The 26,341-nt window shown below is 32.8% G+C and overlaps 1 protein-coding gene across 13 annotated transcripts in view; it reads left to right on the top strand.

The window, feature by feature from the left end:
- The window catches only part of NBEA (neurobeachin), a 629,692-nt gene that overhangs the window by 85,045 nt on the left and 518,306 nt on the right, over positions 1-26,341 (top strand). For 12 of the 13 annotated variants that reach the window (XM_039873014.1, XM_039873019.1, XM_039873011.1 and 9 more), the window contains exons 8-10: positions 292-438; positions 19,577-19,774; positions 20,368-20,501. In XM_039873014.1, coding sequence (XP_039728948.1) covers positions 292-438; positions 19,577-19,774; positions 20,368-20,501 — 479 coding nt within the window. Of the gene's footprint in view, positions 1-291; positions 439-19,576; positions 19,775-20,367; positions 20,502-26,341 lie in introns of those variants that run through there. The other variant, XM_039873021.1, reaches the window with a different exon arrangement.

The raw sequence follows: 26,341 nt of genomic DNA, 5'->3' as shown, positions 1-26,341 counted from the left end.
ATTGTAAATAAATAATTATAAGCCCTTTACCTTTAACTATAAATTTTGGAACGTTATCAAGTTATTATTGAGTAAATGGTTATTGTTTGGTTTGCTTACCCAGAAATATAAAACATTTAACTGAATTATTTTTTCTAAAAGTCTTTAGCTGGCTTTATTATTTAAATACTCCATAAAGTCCTAATTTATACTTACTTCTGTTACTATTGTTGTGTTTTAAGGTATTTATGTAAGTGAAGGCAGATATCTTTAAATATTGTCATTGACTTTTTTATGACTTTTTAAAAATAGAGCTATGACAAGTGCTTTCTTGGATCTTCTGAAACCGCTGATGCAAATAGGGTTTTCTGTGGTCAACTTGGTGCCGTGTATGTATTCAGTGAAGCGCTCAACCCTGCACAGATATTTGCAATTCATCAGTTAGGACCTGGATATAAGGTAGTAAGAGCTATCTTATTATAAATTCTTCGGGAGGTTTTATGTAATTTCTATGTGAAGTGTGATATAATATGATATGTAGTCTTCAGTGTGGTTTAAAACTCATCTCCATTTTTTTGGAACTCAGCTGTTTTTATAATGTTTATTTTGTTTCAAAGGTGCTTTTTCCCTTTTTAACTATTTCCTTTTCATAAACTTTTTTTATTCTTTATATGTTTTCTGTTGTCGAAGTCATGGCTTTTATTGATATAATTTTGAAATAATAAGTTTTATAAAACCATATTGCTTAATATATTTGAAATCTGAAATTTAAAAATTACATAACGAACAAATGAAATGACTGTTATTTTTCAAACTGAAGGTAACTTGGAAAGAATAGTTAAAGATCTAGAAGGAAAATGGGGTAAAATAGCTCATATGCCTGAGTTTATTCAGTTTTAGCTTCTACTTTTTCTTATTCTTTACAATAAGTGAGAAAGTGGGTATAGTAGTGAGTATCCTGATTTTGCAAAATTAATTATTTAATAATCATAATCTCCCTTCTTTTCAACTTTTAAAATGAAAACTTATTTAGGCAAGATATTGCATTCACATATGTGAATTAATTTTTAATGTGGTAGGGAAATATATGAGTTTTATTAAAATCACATTGGGAATAGTGATATCTCAAAATTGTTTAGAGCTGAGAAAGAATTATATGGTATATGTCAAAGTGTTTATAATTCTCAAGAAGTACGTGTCTTGCATAGAAGAGCTGTTTTTTTAAACCTAGTATTTAAATAATGTGAAGTTTGTATTGGATATAGGAATTGGATTACAAAACATTAAAATATTTCTGCTTTGACTTTGTATTTTTGCATTAATATTTCTGTTTTTAATTTTATGTTTCAATTGGACATATAAATGACAGTTTGAATTTACCCTTATGAAAAGATATTCCTGTTTTCAGTAATCTTAATAATCAAAATAATGTTGAATGACAATAATGCTGTCATTTTAAAGTCAAGGTGACAGTACTTGCTACTCTTTTTCCATGCCGTTTTATTTGTTTCAGTATCCCTAGAAATGCGTTTTACTTTATGTTTTCTCTCATGGGTCCGTTTGCTAGGTTTGGGTCCTAGTTCTGCTGTGTGCTGGCTTTGCATCAGAATGTTTCTGTAATTCAGATTTTTGGATTACTACGCAGTCTTCCTTCCTTGCCTGCTTTTTTGCCATGTTGTATAAAATATTTGCAGTAGCTTTCTTCAGGCACTAACAGACTATTAAGTAGAGTGACAACCAAATCAAATAAATGTAAATAAAGGTAGAAAATCAAATAAATACAGATATGCAAACCATAAATCCAGTGTGAATGTTGTAGTGCTATAGTGAAATTGCAGAATTTATGGACGCTTCCTGGCAACAAAAAGGAAAAGGGGCTAAATATAAACAGTTATGTCATTCTCCCGTTGAGAAAGTAGCAAACATTGTCCTGAACCACTTTGCATTCTTTTATACCAACAGTGAAAATGAGTATTAACTCTGTGCCACTATGTTCTCTATGCAAGTACTCATGTGGTACAGAACGTATCTGTAGCATCCTAACAAATGATAGAGTACCTACACCAAAGTCAGAACTTTTAAAAGAAAAGGCCTCTAAATTTTGGACATTACATGAAAAACTATTAAGTTTTGAAAAGTTCCCAGCCTTTCAAGGGTCTCTTGCTGTTAATGGAAGTTCACTGCAAATCCATGGGTGCATATGTATTTTCTCAGTTTGTAAATACTAAACGTATAATTACTACCAGGAAAGATAATTGTAAAAATTTTTGACATTGAAAAGTTATTTTCTAGAAATTCAAAGAATGAAGAGAAAGAGGAAATGATGCAAATTAAATTTAGATTGTGTTATGACAGGGAAAAAGGCTGAGGTGATTCATACGCTATAGTCTCAATTTTCATGGTAAAGTGGGAGGCATAGTCACTTCCTGTGAGTCAAGAGGTAGAGAGTTGCTGTGGAATTTTTAAGGTGTGTAGGATATAATAATTAGTTGACATTGGATTTAAATCATAAACGAAGCTTAAATTATTAATTGTGTAAAAATAGAATTTGTTATTTCTTGCCTCAAATTAAATGGAGTTTTCTATAATTGTAATGGTCAGGCAGTATTCTCTATGATTCTGGGCTTAATGTATATAGTGTGTCAACATCTGGGGTGGAAGTAAATAAAATAGATTAACCTCCCCCCCAAAAAAATCAAACTATATATACTATGGAGCCTGTCTCAAGTGATTTTGACCTGTTGGTCATTACGGTGCTAGGTAATTTTCTTTTTGTGGAATGTCTGGTTTTGAACAATGTAGCTTGTCAGTGAATATTTCATACCTGGTCATTCTTAATTAATAGTAAATAAGGGAGGGTATATCTAGTCAGTTAAATACATTATTAGGTTTGAAAGTAATTTGTAAAATCCAGAATTTCTTACTATAACTTTGTTTGGTATAGTAAACTTTACCATGAGTAATTAAGTTTATTGTAGCACTCTGTTTGGGTTATGGGATGTCTGTAAATTTATGAATTCTTACATATAAAGTAGCCTTTTGACATAAACTTGAAACAGATTTTAACAAATTTTTGATATTTTATAATCGTCATTGGAAAATAACCTCATGTGGCAAGTCTCTATTGGTAGATATTTTAATCTTTAGCTTTGTGTTCTCTCCTCCATTCAGGAAAATAATAGTATAATGACTTTTTTCTCAGTTTATTAAATTATGACAAAGGCTTAACTGATAAGAGAAAATATATAAAACAACCTCCAAAATTAAAAATCACTTTGGAGGGTTTTCAGTACTTGTTTGGAAGGGCGAGCTCCTAACAAAGTGACCTTTCCACAAATAACCTCTTAAAACCTCTGGACATTGTACAGAAAACACCTGCCCAAGGGCTCTGCAGGTTTTAAAGGGGCGTCAGACTGTGGAACAGGTTGCCAGCCTGGGCTGAGTTTCTCGTTTTTGACTTTGATAGAAAACTCTCCTGCCAGAAAAATTAGGGTAAAAAGCAGTGGGAGACCAGCACTACATGGCAATAAATGGGCAACCTCAGAAAAGAGACAGCCAGAAAAGGGTTTGAATTTTGTATTTAAAAAATTTAAACCTAAATCTCTGGCTAATCACTGAAACCATATATAATCTTGACAAACTGTTACCAGATTGTAATTAAGCCTTTAAGAATTGCATACCACATTTGAGACACCACACATAAGAGGCATAGCAGTTAATTTTATCTATAATTTTATCTAAACAAGAAAATGACCACCCCAAAACATAAATACTTTCAGAGGAATATAGTCTCCACAGAATAATATTCACGATATCCATCATATAATCCCAAATTACTCATCCTGTGAAGAGTTAGGAAAATGTGACTTATTCTCAGTAGAAGAGAAAATTGGCTCACGCCAACTTCGAGATAAACCAGAATCACAGAATTATCACACTGGGACTTTTTGGGAGCTATTATAACTAGTGAGGCTAAAAAAAATTGATTGTAATGAATCAAAAGATGGGAATTAGCCATAAAATTTTAAAAAATCAATTGTAAATTTTGTAACTGAAACATATCTGAAGTAAAAAATCCATTGTATGGGCATATTAGCAGAATGGATATGATAGAGAAATAAAGAAATCTCAGTACAGATGAATAGAAACATTAGAAGAGAGAAAAAGATTAGAGGGAATAGAACAAAACTGCAGAGATGTATGAGGCAATTTTGAAATTTAATATGAAAACAATAATAGAAAGGGCAAGAGAAAATATTAGAAGAAATAATGGTAGGAACTTTCCAAATTTGGTAAAATACTGACGTTTATAGATTGAAGGAACTCAGGAAAGTCCAAGCAAAATAAATTCAAAGAGAACTACAGTAGGCATTTTATATTAAAACTGCATAAATCCAAAGGAAAATCTTGGAAGCAAAACTGGACATAAATATGAGAAAGAATGACTTGGGTAATTGCAGTCTCATCAGAAATCAGGGAACCCACAGAGCTAGAGCAAAACCTGTCACCCCAGAATTCTTCAGTGAAAATATTCTTTAAGCCTTATAACAAAAATTATGGTAATTCGTTGGTACCAGATGTACTCTATAGACTGAAGAAAGAAATTGGGTCATTAGGAATAAATGAGCACTATTAGGAATGATAAATATATGGGTAAAATAAAATATCTGTTCTCTTATTTTCATTAAAATATATACAACTGATTAGAGCAAAAAATTATGACACTGTCTTTTTTTCTTATTTGGGTTTGTAATGTATAAGATCCTAACGGAAGGTTCTAGGGAGGAGATATTAATGTGAAGTTTCCATATTTTCCAAAGTGTCTAGGTTATAATGATATTAACTGAAATACAGTACTCAAAATGAAATGAACAAATTCAAAGTCATATATCTTTTCTTGAAATAAGTATTCAGTATTTAATTTCCCTACAGCATATTCTGAAGACCTCTTTTTCAAATCAAAGATATCTTATATTCAACGTATTCAACAAATTCAACAATTCAAATATACTCAATAGAAAGGGAAAACAAAATAAATTAATGCAAATTAAATTAATGGAGACAGGGTAAACTCTGAGTAAGAAGCATTCACTCATTCAACTATTCATTCTTTTAATAAATATTTATTATTGAATGTTGTTTATTGACACTATTCTAGGTTTTTTAGGTGCTAGGTACAACAGTGAACAAAACGGTAAAACGGTGTCTGCTTTTACTAGAGGAAGGAAGATGTACATTATCCAGGGAGGAGACAGACAGTAACAAGGCAAAATAAAAAAAGAAAACATAGCGAGCTAGATAGTGGTAAGAACTATGGGGAAAACAAAGCAGGTGAAAAAGAGGGGAAGTGGTGGACTGCAGTTTGAATGGAGTCATTAGGGGAGATTTCACTGAAGACCCCAGGGAGGTGAAGTTGGTGCCAGCTGCGCGGCTGCCTGGGGGAGAGCTTTCAGGGCAGATGGCAGAGCAAGTGTGAACACATTAGCAGGACCTCACTGGGTAGGAAAATCACTGATGATGTTTCCCTGGGACTAGGTTAGAGGGAGCAAGAGTGAGAGTTGTGTGACATGAATTCGGAGATCAACTGAGGCTTGCAGGTGATTGTTGTGACTTTCATTTTTGCTCTTGAGTGAGAGAGGGAGCCTTTGGAGAGTCTTGAGTGGCTTGGTGTGACGTCAGTTTTAAAAGTATCTCTCCAGCTGCTGTGGTAAATAGGGGACCAAGTGGAAATAGGAGACTAGTTAGGAGGCTATTGCAGTTTTTCAGGTTAAAGATGGTGGTAGTTTAGACGAGGCTAATAACAGTGGAAAATAATGGGACTTGGTTAGACTTTTAATCAAGCATACCAAAAACAAAACTCTTCAAGTGGTCAGCTTTTGGATATATTTTGGAGGTAAAGCCAGTAGGAATTTCTATCATTGTGGGAGAAGGGGGAGGTAAATGCATGAGAATTCAAAGGTGACCCAATTTTTTTGAGCTTGCACTACTGAATTGATGAACTTGTCATTTACTGAGATGGGCAAAAATTGGAAAGAGTAAGTTTTGGCTAAGAGTTTGGATTTGGACGAATTAAATAAGAGATGCCTATTCGACATCTAAATAGCGAAGTGAGATAAGTCTGGAGTTTAGGGGAGAAGTCTGTGCTGGAAATGGAAATTCAGATTTGGCAGGTTAGAGACAGGATTTAAAACCACGAGAGTGGGTTTAGGGTACCAATGAAGGCAGTTCAGAGATGAAAGATGACTGAGTAGTGAATCTTTGGGAAAGCCAGTTTGGAGGTTGGGGGTTGAGGAGGACCCAGCAATAGGAGAATTAGAACAGCCGTGGAGTAACATGTCCTGGAAGTGTTTAAAGGAAGAGAAAATAAATGTCAAATGCTGCTGACGAGTAAATTGAGGACTGAGAAATGGCTGTTGGATTTTGCAGCATGAAGGTCATGGGTGATCTTGATTATCACGCCTTTTACAATTAGTTGACGTGTGGAAAAAAATATTTTATTTAATGAAGACAGTAGTGTACTTTCAGAATTCAAAGAGAACTATTAAATTATGATTGAAAGTACGGTTGTTTAGTTTTGCTTGTTTCATTCTAGTACATTTCATGCCAAAACATTCTCTTTTCCTTTGTGATATTTCTTCACTTTGTTTCCATCATTTTTCTCTTTTGAGGAACTGTTTACATGTAGTTTTTTTTTTCTAGTTTCCTTATTATCTGTTTTTACTGTATTATATGTGTATTTATGCCTAATAGATTTGCAAATAAAAATTTTATAGAAACACAAACCTCTGAGTAGTATGTACTTATGTGCATATGAAATATAGTTATGTAAACTTTCTCTGCAAAATAGGGAAGCTTTATTTTTAAACTATCATATTTTAAATGATTTTTTATTTTAGCCAGTATATTTTGGAAGATATATACATATTCAAACTGTGCTACCATTTTTCAAGTTAGTTGCAGTTCTTTTAGAAATGCACAGGGGTCAGTTTTTAAGTAACACAAGGAAACAGTTCTCGTTAGGGCTATATAATTTTTATGAAAGAAGGTTTTATGACACCTGTTAATTCATCAAGCATAGCTTCAAATAATTTTCTTCATCCAAAATTTAAATCCATCTCTTGAGGATGACAATTTGTCTTTAAAAATATAATTTAAAATGCTGTAGAATTTGACCAGTTGTGGGAGCGGGGAGCTACTGCTCCTGGCCCGGGTGACCACCCGTGTAGCCAGATGCTCAGAGGCCAAGACTTGGCCGGGCACCGCCTGACGGAGACAAGAAGGTGATCTCAAGGAAGATACTCGCGCAGTATAAGAAACGAATATGATTTGATCAACAGGAATGACACCATGGAAGATGTATCTGCCCACCAGCCTGCCATAAAGAAGAGGGACCCCAGGCAGCACCTTTGCAGTCAGGAGATGGAGACACTGTGGAGCTGGATGTTGAAGGGGAAGGGAGTGCAAAGGCTGCAGATTGCAGACCCCAGTGGAGCTCCAGGCAAGGCAGCAAATATGCAGCAGACGGTCAGTCGGCATTAGAGACGCTGCTGCATCCCAGGGGTCCTCCGTGTCATTACCAGCAGAATCACCAGAATAATGAGAATGGGGCAGGGAATGAGGATCAGAGAGGGCCCCTGAAAGCCAGGCCCGACAGTCCCGCCGAGCCGTAGCCCATGGTGCTCACCTTGCTACTTGTGGAAACTGCGTCTGTGGGTGGAGCACAGTCTTCCAGCCCTGCTGTGCAGGGAGAAGAACGGAGAAGCGGTGGAGGGCGCTGATGGTTGGTGCAGGAGAGCACGGTAGACCAGAGAGACAGAATGTGTATCAGGGTTATAGCTACAGACTGTTCTGCATGGGCCTCACCACAGGCAGTCTGGAGAGGGCAGCGGTCAAGAAGATGAGGAAAATCAAGAGGCTGTGACCCCAGCTCAGCAGCCACCTCAGCATTGGTATCATCGCAACTTCAGCCATCTAGAAAACCCTAAACCACAAGGTGACACAGAGACAAAGCAGTCAGTCCAGCAGCTGAGAATCGTCCTCTGCGATGCTGAGGAGGGCTGGGTAGAATAAATGCCTGCTTACCAGCTCTGCCATCATCTGGTTCAGTCATTCGGGAAGAAGAAATGAAGTTCCAGCGATGAGAAATGAACTAAAGATTGAAGCTGAAGACCTCAAGACCTTGCCTTTTGTCCTGTGACCAGAAAACTAGAACTATCTGCATTATCTATGCAGCCTAAAGATGTCTCTTTTCGAGAATGACAAACATGATTTTTTTTTTGAAGCCTGGTTTTTCTCAATACACCTTTAAAGTTTTTTTATTTATATGTTTTATATCTGGTCAAATTGAGATTTTTAAGAACTTCAATTTTAGTTTTTAGTAAAAGGTTACAAATTTTTTTTTTTCAAAAAAGTCAACAAACTGCAAGCACCTGTTAATAAAAGTCTTTAAAAAGTGCCGTAGATTTCGAAAATAGTTTTTAAAAAATCTTAGATATAAGGAATGTTTTGAGTAATAGAATATATGCGTAATAGTACTAAGGTGAATCTTTTGCAATGTACATTTGATTATATTTGTTTAGGTATATTTGCTTTAAAATTTCAAGCATATTACCTTATTGCGATACTATATATACTATACTAGAATTTCAGTGAATGGTGAGAAGATATAACTTAAAATGATGTAGAATTCTTTTTTCTAAAGTTCTAATATTTTCCCTCATTCTGTAGTATATTTCTCAGGAAGGTCTCAAGGAAATAATATTTCTTGAGAACTGCATTTCTACATTAGTTTATCAGGGGTCTTTGCACTGGAAAGTCATTTTCCTAGCTATAAACCCCTTGGCTATCCTTTCGTTGAACATCTTAAATACGTTCCTAATTTTTCTCTGTCTTAAAGTATTTCTGTTGAAAGTCCAATGACAGTCTAATATAAAGTACTTGCTCTTTTTTGCCTACAGGGCCAAAGGATTGTTTTCTTTTTTCTCTAAATCTAGCAGTTTTGCTACATGTGTCTTGGTCAGCCTGAGTTGATGGTATGCAATTTCGGTGCATAGTTTTGTATCTTTTTATATTTCGAGCAGTTTTTCTTATACTGCTTAGTATTTGTTCCATTTCCTTGCTTTGGTTTTCTTCAGAGACTTGACTCTACGTGTTTGATTTACTTTATCTTTAATATTTGTTACTTTCTCTTAAATTTTTATCTCCTTATTTCTCATTTTTAAATTTAAAAATAAAAGGAAACTTACAGAAAAGTTACAATCACAGTAGTAAGCAATTTTTTTCCTGGTCTGTTTGAGAGTAGATGATGCCATGATGATCCATCCTCCCTGAATGTTGTGTTCCTACCAACAAGGATATTCTGTTGCCTAATTAACAACACCAATGCGTTACTACCATCTCATTCAACTAGAGATTTTGCTAATTGTCCATAAAGATCCACTTCACTGCATGATATTACAATGTATCTGTAGTCTGCTCAGTCTTTCCTTCATTTCCCATGTGGATGCCCTCTTCACTGGAAGCAGACGTTAGTGTCCTTTGCTGGCCACTGACCACCTCCCACCCCCTTATGATGCCCTCTTAACCCTTTCTCTGCTCCAGTTCCCCATCCTCAGCTGGGCCCTCAAACTGGCCATCTCTCCTCTGCCCTGTCGTCTTCATCTTTTCGGCAACCCTCTTGTGTAGAGGCCGTGACCCCTCCCTGGATTCTGCGTCACCTCATACTGGGTAGTCCACCTAGCTACATGTGCTCCCCGTCCTGTCCTGCTTGTGTCCTTCCAGCCCTCGGCTGCCTGTCTCCCTGTATCAGTGTGCTTGTGACAGGCAGCTTTCCTACGAGTGTGCCCTGCTCACCCCACTCAGGCTCCAACGTGCCGAGCAGCATTCTAAATACATGGCTTTCAGTCCCCAGTGTACATCCAGCTCCCTCACTGGATCCCCTCTCAGGCCGATGCCCTTCTCATCCTGTGTGGGCTCTGACTCCTGTACAGAGAAGCCCCCCAAGTGACCATCTGAACACTCTCCTTACCTTGCACATGCACCGAAACTATGCACCAGTCTACAGCCCACTCCTCTATTTTTGTCCTCTTAGATGGATACTTACTAGTTAGAATTCTGACATCCTGAACTGGGTAGATCTACCCTGCTCATGCTCTACCATCCTGCAGCAAGTTGCCCCTTCTTTCATGAAACCCTTTGCCCCCGTTCCACTGTGATGGCCCTTGTCATCCTCCTCATCATTGACACCCCCAGCCAAAGAGCTCTCCTATGCGGATGCTCTCTCACCCTTGCAGAGATGCCTTACTCAGCGTGCTCGTTCTCTCTCCATGCCGGCTGGCCCTGTTGGGCGGACACCCTCCTCACCTCTTTAGGGTTTTGATATCATGTTTCTTGTCTGTATGGACAAGCTTCTCACTCAGTTCAGGGCCCTTCCACCCTGCTGGCCAGCGCAGGTTTTCTGCTCTACCCTGACAGCGGGCACCAGCCTTACTTAGCCACACCTGATAGCTTTATGAGTTTTCAAGAAGTCAGTAGGAAGAGGAAAACAGCTTCCTTTCTTTGTTTTATGTTTGTTTAACAGCGTTATTGTGATACAATTTACATATGCTCAATTCACCCATTTAAAGTATAAAATCCAGTGTTTTTTAGTATGTTCACAAATATATGTAGTTATGAACATTGTGAATTTTAGAACATTTCATCACCTCCAAAAAGAAACACTACATACTTTAGCTGTCACCTCTCTATTTTCCCATTTCCTATTCGGTCTTAAGCTATTACTGATTTACTGTCTGTCTTCATAGATTTATCTATTCTGGATATTTCATATAAATTTTGAAATTGGGAAATGTGAGTTTTTCACATTTGTTCTTTCTCAATATTTTTGGTCTATGCTGAGTCCTTTTAATTTTCACATGAATTTTAGAATCAGCTTATCAATTTTTGCCAAGACAAACACAACAGCAACAAAAAACTCAGCTGGGATTTTGCTGAGATTGTATTGAATCTGTAGATCAATTTGGGAAGTATTGCCATTTTCACACTATTATGCCTTCTAATCCATGAACACAGGACGTCTTCACATTTATTTGGGTCTTCGTAATTTCTTTCAAAGATATTTTGTACTTTTTGCCCTAAGCCTAATGCTAGAATTCGTGAACTTTTGTTAAATTTATTCTCTAGCATTTTATTACTTTTGATTTGTAAATGCATTTTTATATCTAATGTTGCGATTTTCTTTGCTAGTATATAGAAATACAGTTGGTCTTTGTGTATTGATTCTGTATTCTGCAATCTTGCTGAACTTATTAGGACTACTAGTTTTTTGGTTTTTGTTTTGGCGGATTCATTAAGATTTTCTCTATATCAAGATTATATTATCTGCAGAGATTATTTTACTTCTTTCTTTTGATCTGAATGCTTTTTTTGTCTTTTTCTTGCCTAATTTCCCAAGCTCAGTATAATATTGAACAGAAGTGAATAGAGTAGCTATCCTTGTCTTGTTACTGATCTTTGAGAGAAAGCTTTCAGTCCTTTGGCATTAAATAATGGTGTTAGCTGTGGGTTTTTCATAGATGCTTTTTATAAGATGGAGTAGTTTCATTCTATTCCTGCTTTGTTGAATGATTTTGTCAAATGCCTTTCTTCCATTTATTAAGGTGAGTATTTATTGAGATGATAATATTTTAATCAATGTAGGTACAGATTTATCAATTCAGTTGATCTTTTCAAAGAACCAGCTTTTAGTTTTATTGTTTTTTCCTATTGTTTTTCTTTTTATCTTTCATTAATTTCTCCTGTAATTCTTCTCATTCTCTTTCTTCTGATTGACTTATGTTGAGTTCGTTCTTTTATTATCCAATGTAATAAGGTGGAAGATTTGGTTGTTGATTCGATGTCTTCTTTTTTTATTGTAAACATTTACAGTGGTAAATTTCCCTGTTGAGTGCTAATTTGTCTGGTTATGTTTTGGTATTTGTGACATTATTTTCATTTATTTCAAAATGTTTTATAGTTTTCTTTTTGATTTCTTTGACACATTGGTTAAAAATTTAGTAATATTTTGTTTATTTCCCCTATATTTTTGAATTCTCCAAATTTCTGTTACTGATTTCTAATTTCACTTCATTTTGGTCAGAGACTATACTTTGTATTATATCTATCCTTGTAAATTTATTCAGGTTTGTTTTATGGCCTAACATTGGTCTATCCAGAAGAATGTTTCACGTACATGTAAGAATTCTGTGTATTTTTCTGTCATTGGGCGGAATGTCATAGAGATGTCTTTAATCAGTTTATAGTGTTTGTTCCCATCTTCTGTTTCTTTGTTGACTTCTAGCTAGTTGTTTTATCTACTACCAAAAGTTGGATTTTGATGCCTCTGACTATTATTAAGTTGTCTGTTTCTCCCTTTATTTCTGTCAGGTGCTTTGTTGTTAGGTGCACACATATTTATGATTATTATAACTTCCTGATGGATTGACTTTCTTATTACTAAATGTCACTTTTTAGTAAGATATTTTGTTTTAAAGTCTATTTTGTCTGATATTGTTCAGCCATTCCTGCTCTCTTGTGATTTCTTGATAATTTCCTCCTTCCTTTTACTTTAAATCTGTTTTTGACTTTAAATCTAAAGTATGTCTTCTGTAGACAATATGTTGAATCCTATTTCATTTTTCAGTCTAATGATCTCTGCCTTTTTAAGTGCGTTGTTTATTTCATTCACCTTTAGTATTATTGATATAGTTGAGTTTACATCTGTCATTTTATTTTTTGTAACCTGTAAACTTCATGTCCTTTTTATTACTTTATTCTTTCTTTATTGCTTTCTTTGGAATTAAGTGAATGTTTTCTAATGTAGCAATTTCATTTCTTTAATGATTTTTTTTTACTCTGTTTTTTGACTTATTAATAGTTGCTCTAAGGCTTAACATATTTTAACTTATAAAAATCAGCTTCACATTTATACAAACTTAATTCCATAGAGATATAGACATATTACTTCTCTGTTATTCTGGTTTTTTTTTTCTTTTCGTGATACTGTTTTACATAGTACATCTATAAATTTTACAAACCCAACCTTACATTGTTATAATTATTACTTTATTTAGTTGTGCATCTTTTAAGGAAGGTGAGAGAAGAAAGAATATCAAATATATGTTTATAGCTTTTGTTACATTAAACTTATTTATCACTTATGCATCTCTTTATTTAGTTACTGCCTGGAATCATTTCTTTAGCCGAGTGTATAGCTTTCCCACTCACCTCTTTTGTGTTATTATTAGAGGATAGATTTCATTTCTGTATGTTGTAGGCAAAACATATGTTGTATGCATATTATTTTATACAATTGCTTTGAAATCAGTTAAAAGTAAAAAGAATAAATATGTATTTATACCACCTTTTATAATCACGTAATTACTGTGCTCTTTGTTTTTTCTGTGAATGCAAATTACTGTTTGAGTCATTTAATTTTTAATTTGAAAGACTTCCTCTGTTATTTCTTGTAAGATGAGTTAGCTAGCAACAAATTATCACAGCTTTTATTCATTTGGGAATATATTTTATTTTGCTTTCAGATGTGAAAGATTGCTTTGCTGGATATAAATTCTTGGTTGTAAAGTTTTTTTTTTTTTTTGAGCATTTTGAATATTTTATTCCCTTGTGTTCTTGCTTCCAGGTTTTTCAGATGATAAGACTGCTGTTGATTTTATTAATGCTCCTTTTTAAGTGAAGTCATTTTTCTTATGCTGCTTTAAAGATTTTCTCCTTGTCTTTTGCTTTCAGCATTTTTACTGTTATTTTTTTATTGTAAATTTCTTTGCTTTTATCCTTCTTTGAGTTAATGGGCTTCCTGAATGTGTAAATTAATTTTTATCAATGAATTGAGAAGTTATCAGCTATTAAGTTTTTGAATATTTTTCTTCTCTGTTCTCTTTCTTCTCTATTTTTGCTATTCTCATTCTTTATATGTTAGTATACTTAATTGTTTCCCACATTTCTCTGAAGTTCTGATCATTTTTCTTCACTCTTTTCTCTCTCTGGTGTTTGGACTGTATCGTCTATCAGTTTAGCTTCATGATTGCTATTTTTTTTCTTTTGCTTGGTCAAAATCTGCTGAATTCTTCTAGAGAATTTTTCAAAGCAATTATACTTTCCAAGTTCAGCATTTCCATTTGGATTGTTTTTATAGAAGCTGTTAATTGATATTCTGTATTTAATATGATATTGTCATCATACCTGTATTTACTTCTCTAATTATGGTTTCCTTTTGTTCTTTGAACATACTTTTAACGGCCACTTTGAAGTGTTTTTCTGTTAAATCTCACATGTGTTTTCTCTCACCAGCAGTGTCTGCTGCCTGTTCTCCCCTCCTCCCCCCCAAATATGGGTCATATTTTCTTTTAAAAACTTATAAATCTTTATTGAAGTATAATTTACATATCATACAATTCACTTAATTTAAGTGTACAAGTTTATTTTAAGTAAACTTACAGAATTGTGCAAACATCACCGCAATCCAGTCTCACCCCAGAAAGTTCCCTCATGCCTGTTGACTGTCACTCCTCATTCTCATCCCTGCCCATCTCATACCATTTTATCTAACAGTTTTCCTTCTGAAAGGCTTTATTAAAAGAATAATCCAATAGAGATCGATATTCACAAATATGCTTATTATAGCTTAATATATAATTTTGAAGACTCGGAAGCAATCTAAATATCACAGATGGGGTAAAGAGAAGAAAATTATTATATTTACATAATGGGTTATATGTTTGTAATCATTTAAATTGTATTATATATGTATTTTAAACTTAAAAGTGTTAGAGCTAATTAATTATGAGGTGAGGTGGTTTTGCTCCTGCAAGCTAAAGAAGGGAATTAAAGCCTCTGTATCGTGGACTGAAAAAAAAAAATCACCTTTTTTTTCAAATAAGAATAGGTTTTAATAGTCATTTTATTTCCCTGAAAAGATTTTATTACTTCCAATACAATATAGTAAACATTGTCAATTCCATTGTAAGATGTATGAACAAAATGAAAATAAAGGTTTTGTTCCGAACAGTGAAATATATATAATGCAGTGTGGAGAAGCTGATTACAGTATTTTACAACACATTTTGTATTTTATTTTAATCATTATTTTTAGAAAGTAGGTATGCTGAGTTCTTAAGCATAGTAGTTATAATAATACCCCATCTGAAACAAAAACAAAAAATGGATAAGAAGAATCAATAAACCACTTCAGACATTGTTTTTGAAGGATAACCATGAGCCAAAGAGAGTGATACCTTTAGTGTTTTGTAGGACTTTTCACTTAAATTCATTGATGATTGTAAAAATAAATTATATCATTAACTGTTAGTACATTGATTGTAAAAATAAATTATATAATTAACTGTTAGTATATATGATTATAAAAATAAATTATATCATTAACTGTTAGTACAAGACTTTCAGGACTTTCAGCTCAAAAAAAAATTATTGCTTGCAAGTTCAGTTGTAGAGCAAAGAACATTGGTGATTTCATATTTCTATTTAAGAGTGCTGTGTTTCTTAAAATAGCCAACTCTTTTATACACACAAAATATAAAGGAAAAGGGCACAGTCTCTATGAAAAGAAGCAAAGAAAAATATTTAAATAGGCTAAAAACAGAAAAGTGGTAGGTTTTAGCAGTAGTAGAAACAGGAGTTTAATGATCGCATTGAGTCCAGATGGAAGGCCAAAATCAAGAAAGACAGAATAGGGTATTATGTTTTTTAATCTTAAGAATAAGAAATGGATAATTTTATTCTAAATTCAGAATTTGCCCTGAATAAGGAAATGTCATTTAAAAGTAGTTCGAAAATGATTAGAGGAAAAACATTAAAAGGATTCCATTAGGGTCAATTTCATCGTACAGCTTTACAATTCAGAGAACATTTATTAAAGCATTTCTATGCACAGAGCACTGTTATAGGCATTATGGAAGATGCAAACTGTAAACTGCCTTTAAGGACCTCGTAACTAAGAGAGGGGGGAGACAAAGAAAACCTAAAAAGTTAACTTGACTGAACTTATAATCATGATATAATCTGTGAACACTAAGCCCTATGGGATCATGGAGAAGGTTTCTGATTGTAGGAACTAGGAAATTGTTCATAGAGGAGATAGCTTTAAAACCAGTTCAGTCAGGCACATGACGCTTCTAAGATTAGTTTTGAAGCTCATAAAGATGAAGTGATTTTTTTTGTTTATTTTGGTAGAGAACAGTCTCCTTCGCTCAAAAACTTCCCATGAATTCAACCAAAAATGCTTTGATTTTTTTTTAAATCCACTGGTACTCTAACTAGTTTCTTTTTCGTATAGGGATAATAATTTGCAAAAATCTTTAAAACTTGCTATCAAATTACAAAATTTCTTGCTTAATTAATTTAGAGACATTCAACCTGACTTCTGATTTTGTCCATGATGAAGTAGCTAGTACTGGATGTAACCTGCCACTGTCTGTTATTGGTTTCTGTTATGAGCTCTTTTTTTGTTTGTGTGTTTGCTGTTTGAGTCCAGCTGTAAGTGAGATCACATGGCATTTGTCTTCCTCTGCCTGGCATCTTTCACTTAGCTTAATGCCTTCAAAGCCCCTCCATGTTGTTGCAAATGGCAAGATTTCATTCTGTTTTCGGACTCAATAATATTATGCTGTGTGTGTGTGTGTGTGTGTACACCATTTTTTTTAAATCCATCATCAGTGGACACTTAGGTTGTGTTTTCATATTTTGGCTTTTGAAAATAATGCTGTTCTGAACGTGGAGTTACATATGTCTTTTCTCATTAGTGGTTTCATTTTCTTTGGGTAAATACTCAGAATTGCTGGATCATATAGTAATTTTATTTTTAATTTTTTTGAGGGACATTCATACTGTTGATGGTACCTACACCAATTTACATTTCTGTCAGCAGTGCACAAGGGATCCCTTTTCTTCATATCCTATTAACACTTATTTTTTGCCTTTTTGATAATTGCCCTTCTGACAAATATGAGTTGATATCTCATTGTGGTTTCATTTATTTTGCTTGATAACTAGTGATATTGAGGATCTTTTCATGTGCCTATTGATTATTTGTATGTCTTCTTCGAAAACATGTCTCTTAAGATCCTCTGCCAGTTTTTAAAACGGATCGTTTGGTTTTTTTTGGCTATTTTGTTGTATGAGGTCTTTTTATATTTTGGCTATTAACCCTTTATCAAATTTATGATTTGAAAATATTTTCTTGTATTTGGTGGGTTGCCTTTTCATTTTGTTGATTAAAAACCATAAGAAGATTTTTAGTTTGTTGTAGTCTTGTTTATTTTTTCTTTTGTTACCTTTGCTTTTGGTTTCAAATCCCATTCCCTCGCAGAAATCCTTAATTTAAGGTAGGTCTAACTAGCTAGAGTGCACATTGCTCTTCCTCCAGATGTTATCCCCATCATCGCTTCTCTTAGTGTGGTATTATCAGCATAAGGAGGCAGCACACCCCTACTTGATAAAACTCCAACTTGCTCCTGGCTCCTCCAACTCTTTTTGTCTCTCCTCTTCCTTATTTGGTCTGTTTCTCCAGTGTCTTAATGTCCTCTACACTCTCCCCCCAGTTCCCTCAGTTGTATAATTTTATTTCTGCAAATTAGCTCATATGTTTTACGCCTTCAAAGTAATTCTGTTTCTGAGCAGTGCTCTGTAGCGTGAGTCAAAAATTTAGCATATCTGAAATTTTACTTTAAAATGATGGGCTAGAAACACAAATAATAAACATTTTGAGCATTTATGATCTTATTATAATATATATTAAAATATTTTATTTACAATACCAAGGCAATCAGTAAAGAAGGTGATTAGATCAGTTTTATACTGCCAGCATTACTACCTAATATAATCATCGTGATTTCATTCAAATTTTTTTAAAAGACCTTTTAAAAAGTCTTTTTCCATTTAATTATCACTTGTTCTTTAGTGCATTAGGGATTGAAATAGAATATTTTAAACGAGTACATATTTTAATACCAACTGTTACCTCTAGCTTGGGAAGTGCGAATTTGTGCATTTAAAAAGATTAAAGTTTGAAACTTTGAGGTGAGAAATAATGTTCTACATTTCATTTAATGGAGAGAGAACAAAAGTTCTGATGTGAGAGTGTGCAGTTGTGTTAGCTAATTTGTAATATTGAACTATGTAAATGTAATTACATTCCAGAGATGAGAAGTACCGTCCAGAACCATACATGCATGCATTTTTAATCATCCACACTGCTTTTCTCTGGGAACATGTTTAATAACGAATGGTATGCATCCACGTTCAAGGTAGAAAGGCCCTAGATACTAGTCTGGAAGTAGAAGTGGCTAAATTTGGCCTGACATGTTTGGTCTGCACAATGTTTTAAAATGTTTGGATTAAATTACAAATGAGGTAATTTTATATAAAAAAATCCAGATTTTATGTTTCTCTTAAATTATGGAAGAACTGGCAATATTGTACAATAATTAGCTTGAGCCGAGCAGCAGGGGTCATTTTTTTAGACAAGGCACACACACTCTATTTGGAAGAAGTCCCCACCTGGCCCCCTGCACTTCTATGTGTTATCTGTTTGCCTCCTGTAAAAACTTGAGTTTGGAATATTGGATTTAATCTCATCACATTAGAGTAAGAAAATGGAGCCACATCATTTAAATTATTTTTTTGATCTTAAATAAGTGTCAAGGTATAATTAGTGGTGGAGCCTGGATTATTATCTGGGTCACTTCACTGTCAGTCCTTTAATACTGACCATAAATGAGAAGGCATGGCATTTTGTCTTGGCTCCATCCCTTCTGGCTCTTAAGGTCTTTAATGTTTGGTTTGCATAGTGTAAGGTGAAAATAATAATACTTATATCCTGTGATTGTTGAAAAGATTAAATATAATTTGTCATTGTCAGGTTCATATCGGCAGAGAAATTTTAACTGTGTCTAACAATACCTTTCTTATTACATTTGGTGCATCTATATTTCTTCTCTAAAGTGGTGACATGTTTTAATAAACTTCTTGTTTGTGTTTAACAAGGCTATTGTCACACTTTTGTGTAGTGGCATTGGTATTCAGTATGTTGATATACTTTCTATAGAAAAGGCAAAAATTTTTCATGTGAACACTTTTCGTATTCTCAACAATAGTCATTTTTCAATATAAGTAATTCATGTGTCAGGCACTGTGTGTGTGTGTGTGTGTATGTGTGTGTGTATGTACACACTTTTAAGGGTATTAACAGGACAGTTTTTTGCTATGGAGTATTAAAGTAAAATTTGATTTATTTAATTTCAGCTGGCCTCATGTTTTTTTCTAATAAAATAATTTTGTTGTAAATAATAAAAAACAATAAAAATGAGAAAATGACAATCTGACTGTGTTTATTAGCATAATAAAATTTAACTCTCATAGAACTGAAATGAGAATAACAAAATAATATAAAACCACTGATTAATGTCTGGTACTTGGAGTAGTCACAGCAGGTTTTTATTATCTTAAATGTTTCTCTGCTTTAAAACTTTAGAGTTTTATTCTGTTACATTTAAAATGAGTGTTTAATTTAGTTTTATTTTTTTAGAGCACCTTCAAGTTTAAGTCTGAGAGTGATATTCATTTGGCAGAACATCATAAACAGGTTCTGTATGATGGAAAACTTGCAAGTAGTATTGCATTTACATATAATGCTAAAGCAACTGATGCTCAGCTATGCCTGGAATCCTCGCCAAAGGAAAACGCATCAATTTTCGTGCATTCTCCACATGCTCTAATGCTCCAGGTGGGTGAATAGTAACTTAGTTTTCACATTCTCGTCAGCATTAACAGTATCTTTATTTTACCTATTAAGCATTGCTCATCTATAAATTTCCAATTGCTGTTTGTTTTTCTTTTTTGGTTTTCTAGTTCTTTGAATGATGTTTTTGCTTTCTGCCTCTTTTGGGGCAATGTACTTTACCTTGGACTTGTCTCCTTCGTAGGATGTCAGTCATTTCTGTTATCTTGTATGTCCTACAACCTTTGAAATAAAATCATTTGATTAGCTAAACAGGTAGTTGTTAATATAAAAGTATACTTTGGTTTAAGAGCATATTAATGTAACTTGCTAACATGAAATTACCTAAAGTGTCTTTAAATCCATTAGTGGTATTTCTTATTCTAAAATATCTTTTGATTTGTAAATTTAATTTCAGTATAAAAATCTCTCAAGATTTCAGGTTTCAAATTTTTATTTTATATGTGTATCAAAAATGTATAATTGAGGGTTTTTAAAATATCTAATGTTATTTAATGCTTTTACAAAGTTATTTGAAACAAGGAAATAATAATAACATGCTTCAGAAATGTAATAAACATTTTTGTTTTTCAACATAGGATGTGAAAGCTATAGTAACACATTCAATTCATAGTGCAATTCATTCCATTGGAGGGATTCAAGTGCTTTTCCCACTCTTTGCCCAACTGGACAATCGACAGCTCAATGATAGTCAAGTGGAAACAACCGTCTGGTAAGTGTTCTTTGACTGTGTATTTCCTTATATTTTTTACACGCTTAATTTATGCCTGGTATACTTGGTGCTGTGTAAATGTATTACAGTGTTTGGTTTTTATCCTTCAAGTGGTAATAAAAGTTTCTTTAGTACCAAGGCAGATATATATTTACCTAATATAAACAAACCTGACACTGAGGTTCTTATAGCCATGAAGGAGTGACTTCTTTCATAATAAATAAATAAATCCCTTCAGGCGTAGTGTAGTGATTATAATGTGCAGTTGGGGGAAAAACCTCAGTCCTGACCTTTTCCTTTAAATGCTCATGGTTTGGATCGTTCATGAAATCCTGTCAGGTTCAACAACATTACTAAAATAAAGTTTATTCTGAAGAATAGTATTTAATAACAATTAAATAATTGATATTATAAATACTGGCATTACTTTATAATGCTGTTATCATAAGACTAGCACAGTATTAATTGATATTAGCTTTTTTTTATATGTATTTCATTTTTGAGAACCCAAATCTAACTTGTGGCATATTTATATTTATATAAAAGTTCAGTATCTTCTAATTAGATTGATTTCATGTGCAATTTTTGTAGCTTCCTTTTTATTAAAAATTTTTTTTATTAAAAAATCTCATTCAGCAAACCGATTTAATCTTAGAATCATAAATGTAAGAAATTAAACGTAAATTTCAATAGCTATTTGACTGTGTACATTGCTATGTTGGAGAATTTAAAGAGAAAGTTTTATTGGTAAACATTAATTTCTACTTCAAAAATAATATAGGAATGCTTCATTAGTATGTACACATATACATGAAATCCTTTATGGTCATACACTTTTGGAATGATGAAAAAACTAGTGAAAAGCTAAGATGGGCAATATTTAAAATCCATGATTTTCTCATTTTTATATCTAAATTATTAATCAAATTCCATTTTACTATTGCTGTTAATATTGTCCTTGCATTGAGACTGTCTTTATGTCTAGTATAAATATAAATATAAATGTGACCTGTACATTTACGAAATTCAACTCTCATCCATGGATCATGCTTTCTTTTGTATAAAGTATAAAGTTGGGAATTTTAAAACGAAAAGCTTTGAAGCGAAAAGGGATCCTTTGGTCATGCCCTGCTATGATACTGCTTTGCTGCGAGATCTTAAATAATTTCATTGGGAGGCAGATCGGTCTTTTGGAAAAATTAAACTTTAAATGCCATTCCTGGATTTAAATTAAAAATGTTTTGTTTTTTATCATCTAAGTGACCCAGTACACATAATGATTAGTAATTATAAATCTAGTAAGTGCCACGAAAAGAAGTTGGAAATGAAGTAGCCAGTAGAAAATGCCATGTGTAATTTAAAGATTCTTTATGAATTAAGTCTATAATTATTTTAACCTGAAATGGAATTTTTTTGCTTTGTGAAGAAAAATTAGAAAGATTATGCAGTTTGAAATAACTAAAATTATTCGCAATAACATATCTTCATGAATCGCTATTATAAAATCTTGGTTCTAAAATCATATTTAACAGGTTATCTGGTCCGTTCATCCAAGGCACATGGTTATTTTTCATTGCCTGTCTTCAAAATTTATTTTAGTGTTTATATTATATTTTGATATTAAATTGTATTTATTTTATCTTGGAGATAAAAGACAGTGTAAGAGGTCAGCATTCTGATTTTCATTATGATTTGTTTTTAGTTTTTTATATCATTCTTCTTAGTTTCTATGTATTAAATAACTTCAACTTTTTAAATGCTGTATAAATTCTTAGTTTATAGGCAATAAAAAGCATATAATAAAATGGTTTCACTCTCCTCTTTAATAAATACATACCCAATTCCAAGTTACCGTGATTTCGTTATGCGCTATTTTGAATTCTTATTTACTACTTTTTCATTAATTGTGTCAGTGCCCTTGATGTCTGAGGTTCACTTGTGTGTGGAGAGTTGTGTGTATCAGTAATACAATCTTTTGTTATTTAAAGATTTCTAGGGGATCATTAGAGACAAATGTGTGCATGAGAGGTAATCTTGCGGCTTTTAAAATGTTAAAGGCGAGTTGTTGAGTGGAATTTCTCCCGCTATTTGAAGAACCAAGATTCTTAGATATAGGGCAAGGATTGATAGAATTTCTTATTTTCTGGGTAATCATACATTCATGTAGATGAATGAAACCTTGAGATAGGTAGGATATATCATCTTATTTTTAGTCAGTAGTAAATTGTTCTAGAGAAATGAGAATTTATTTGAAGTTTTTAAATCTTGTAGATTTGATATACATTTTTTGAAATCTTTGCATTATAAATATTTGTCAGCATTTCAGTTTAATTCTTAGTTACTTTTTGGAGAAATTGAGCTAAGCTCTAAAACAAGTTACTTCTCTACCTTCTGTATTTCAATTGAAGCATTCTAGTTTCCATGTACTTTATTTAGTCGTCTCTCTTTTTGAAACTTGTTACTGTTTCTATAAGATTAACCTTTGTTGACACTATTATACTGTTATAAACCTCGAGTTTTACTCTATATAGGGGTCTTAATATTAAAATGATTTATTAAAGGAATAATCTTATTTTCTGGAGCCTTTCAAAGTAGGCCTTATTCGTGCAGGAGAATTTTTGTGCCTTTGTTTTGTTGTGAAGGCTGTGTATTACAGTGGTTTATATGTGTGGCAGACTTGGATTCAAATCCTAAGTTTACTATTTACTATAAGTGTAACTCTGAGTGTGTTATTAACTTTTTTGTGCTTCAGTTTCTACCATTATAAAATAGGAATAATAATAGTTTATTGGATTATTTAGATTAAATGTGATAAAATATATAGATTGACAGGGTAAGCTCTCAATACATGCTGGTTCTTGTTATTATGACATATTATATGTCATCAATCTTAGGAATTGGTCATTGTAATAAGGACCATATTACTTTATATTTGAACTTATTTCTACCGATGATGTTATTTACAATTGAGAATTACTTATTTTAAGTAGGACTTGTATTTTGATTTTCAGTTGTGATGAAAACAGGTTTTGAAATATCTATCAGTTTTCTAGATAGAATGGCTTAAAATTGAGGAATGTGGTAACTCAAGTTTTAACCAGGTCAGACAAATACCACCAAGTCAAACAAGCTTGCACGGGTTAAAGATGATTTTTCTTCAGCCAGCTTTTGGATTTTTTCAGGCACCCTCTTACTATAAAGCTCCAGGAATAACACTCTACTTAGTCCCTTTTCTTTTAACATGTAGTTATTCTTTATTATGGCACAAAACATTAACCAACAAAGGAGTAGATAAATATTATTGAACTGAGTTAAATAGCTTGTAGCAACAAATAGTATTTTTGATGTGATCTGTTTTTGAATAAGTAAATTAGGCCGGTTTACCGTTGTGATTTTTCCTATTCATAATGATTCTCAAGCAGCGTGATCACCCTGGAATAATTCTACCAAGTAATCAAAGCTATTTGGATGTTTTGTCATTCCTCAGGAAGTTGTATTATATTGTGCTGGTCGATACCCCTTAGTCCAGTGAATATTGAGAGCAATAACTACACAATTGCTTTTCACTTGACATTTAATAACTTCTTATTTAATGACTAAAAGAATGAGCAAATGATTTATAAATTATTTCATAAAGTATAACTCCCATCTTGAAGTAATTATATGTTTTGTGTTTTGTGTCTAGGAATGACTGTAAATTAGAAATTTCTTTTTCCTTTGATTTGGATGATCATTTACCTTAACTGCAAATAACATGTCATTCTCAAATTTAGTCCATCCCCTTCTTTTAAGAACGTGTATTATTAAATACTATTGTGAAACAAAACAATAAATCTCATTGTATAACTTAAGAAGAATTTGCTTTGAAAAAATATGTTTTCTAGCACAAAATATAAATAGACTTTTGTATATCAAACAAAAATATACAGAGAGAGAGTTTTCATTAGAGGCAGTGTGATGCTATGAGCAAGTCTTCTTTGGGTGTCAGACAAATTAAAACTCAAGCCGGTGTTCTGTTACATACTGCTTGATTTTAGATGATGAGGCTGTCCAAGGGCGTGTAGTAGCAGCACATGGTGTTTATGAGTACTTACTATGTGCCAGTCACTGTTTTTAATTGTATTTCTCATCTAATCCTGCTCTGCTGATGAGGGAGAGAAAAATTAAGTAACTTGCTCAAGGTCACAGAGACTTAAGTGGCAGATGAGAACCAGGGTTCTAGTCCTGAAGGTCTGGCTCCAGAGCCCTCACCGGAAACCACAGTGGACAACTCTGAGTCAGTTTTGCTAGCTGTGGAATGATTTTAATCATGCCATCTTTATTTGGTTGTAATATGATTGAAAATAAAATAGTATGTGTAAAGTATTATAGTGTCTGGTACATAGTAGGCATTTAATGAGGTTTTTTTTTTCCTTAGTAAATATTGATAATCTGTTGATGTGATATAATTTTCTATCACTAAACCGTATTTTAATGCCATTTAACTCTGATAAATATTATAAACTGAAAAATGAATTATAAGTGATAATTTCAATGAATTATTAAAAGTATGTAAATATTTTTCTCAGGAAAGTATTCTTTTTGTTTTTAATTATGATACTGGTTGTTTGACCAATGGAATATAAGATATAAAACAAAATTAGAGAATCTCATAAAGCATTTGTCAATGATTCTATCATTAAGAATTGTCTGTAATATGAATATTTATGACTCATTGTTTAGTGAATTTAAATCGAGATTTTTTTCTTAAAAACAATCTTGCTAACCAAAGTTGTAATAGTAATTATTTTGAATTTTATAGCCCCCTTAATAATTAAGCAGCTCCCTTAATAATGAAGTTTCATTGTAAAGTTAATTAGCACTACTGTCAAAATTACCTGGAAATTTCAGCATTTCAGTGTCTTAACTACTTAGACCATATTTCTTATTCTGCTTCAAAGTAACATAAAAATCTTTTGTCTGACCTTGTTTTCTGATTTTTTTATTCAAGGACAAGTGCCTGACATGCATATAATGTCAAAATTTTATTATATACTTTTAACTCAACTGACATAAATAATGAAATTTGATTTCTTTCAGGAGGAAAAGGAAGTGAAATTAATACTTGTTTATGATTGTCTCTTATGTAGGTTGTTGTTCATATATCTAGATATAATTTTTATTTCAGTTTCCAATAGTATTTAAATATTTTTGAATATATACCTATTGAATCATATTACTTTTATTTTCTTTATGTTTTTCAGAATTATACATCTGTTGCTTCTTAATATGTGTATTTTGCTAGTTTGCCTTTTTTATAAATATTGCTAAATAGTATTGAAAATATTCTTTTAAGTGAAATATACACAAAAAGTGCTTTTGAAGTACATATGATACTAGTACTATTAGAGGAGAAAAACCAAATAATAATTTGTATAGTGGGATTAACGATAGTTTGAATTCACTGTGCAAATTAATTTGTAAGGAGTAAAAAATAAAGTACATTATGTATTCTGCCTGAAACTGGGAAATTTTATTGTGTGTTCAAATAGCTTTCTGTTGTTTGGCAGGTGAGTCCTTTTTACTCAAAGGAGCCTGCACAGAAGATACCTAATAATAAAGATTATTGTACATCTGGCAATTTAACATGTTTTTCATAATAAGTAATTACTTTTCTACAGTAACTCTTTTATAAAAAATTTTCTTTAAATTTAGTGAAATCCATTTTTAATGCTATATTACTTTGTGTTATTTCAGTTTACAACACATTTTTTGCTTCTTTATCCCGTAAATGCTTCTGGTTTATCTTTAATTCAAAAAAAAGGACACATCTTTAATGAACCTGTTGCCTTAAATTTTCC

Source organism: Pteropus medius, unplaced genomic scaffold, assembly GCF_902729225.1.
Source record: "Pteropus medius unplaced genomic scaffold, Ma_sr-lr_union100, whole genome shotgun sequence".
NCBI lineage: Eukaryota > Metazoa > Chordata > Mammalia > Chiroptera > Pteropodidae > Pteropus > Pteropus medius.
The sequence above is the reverse complement of the archived record's forward strand: the minus strand, read 5'-3'. Positions and strand labels throughout refer to the sequence as shown.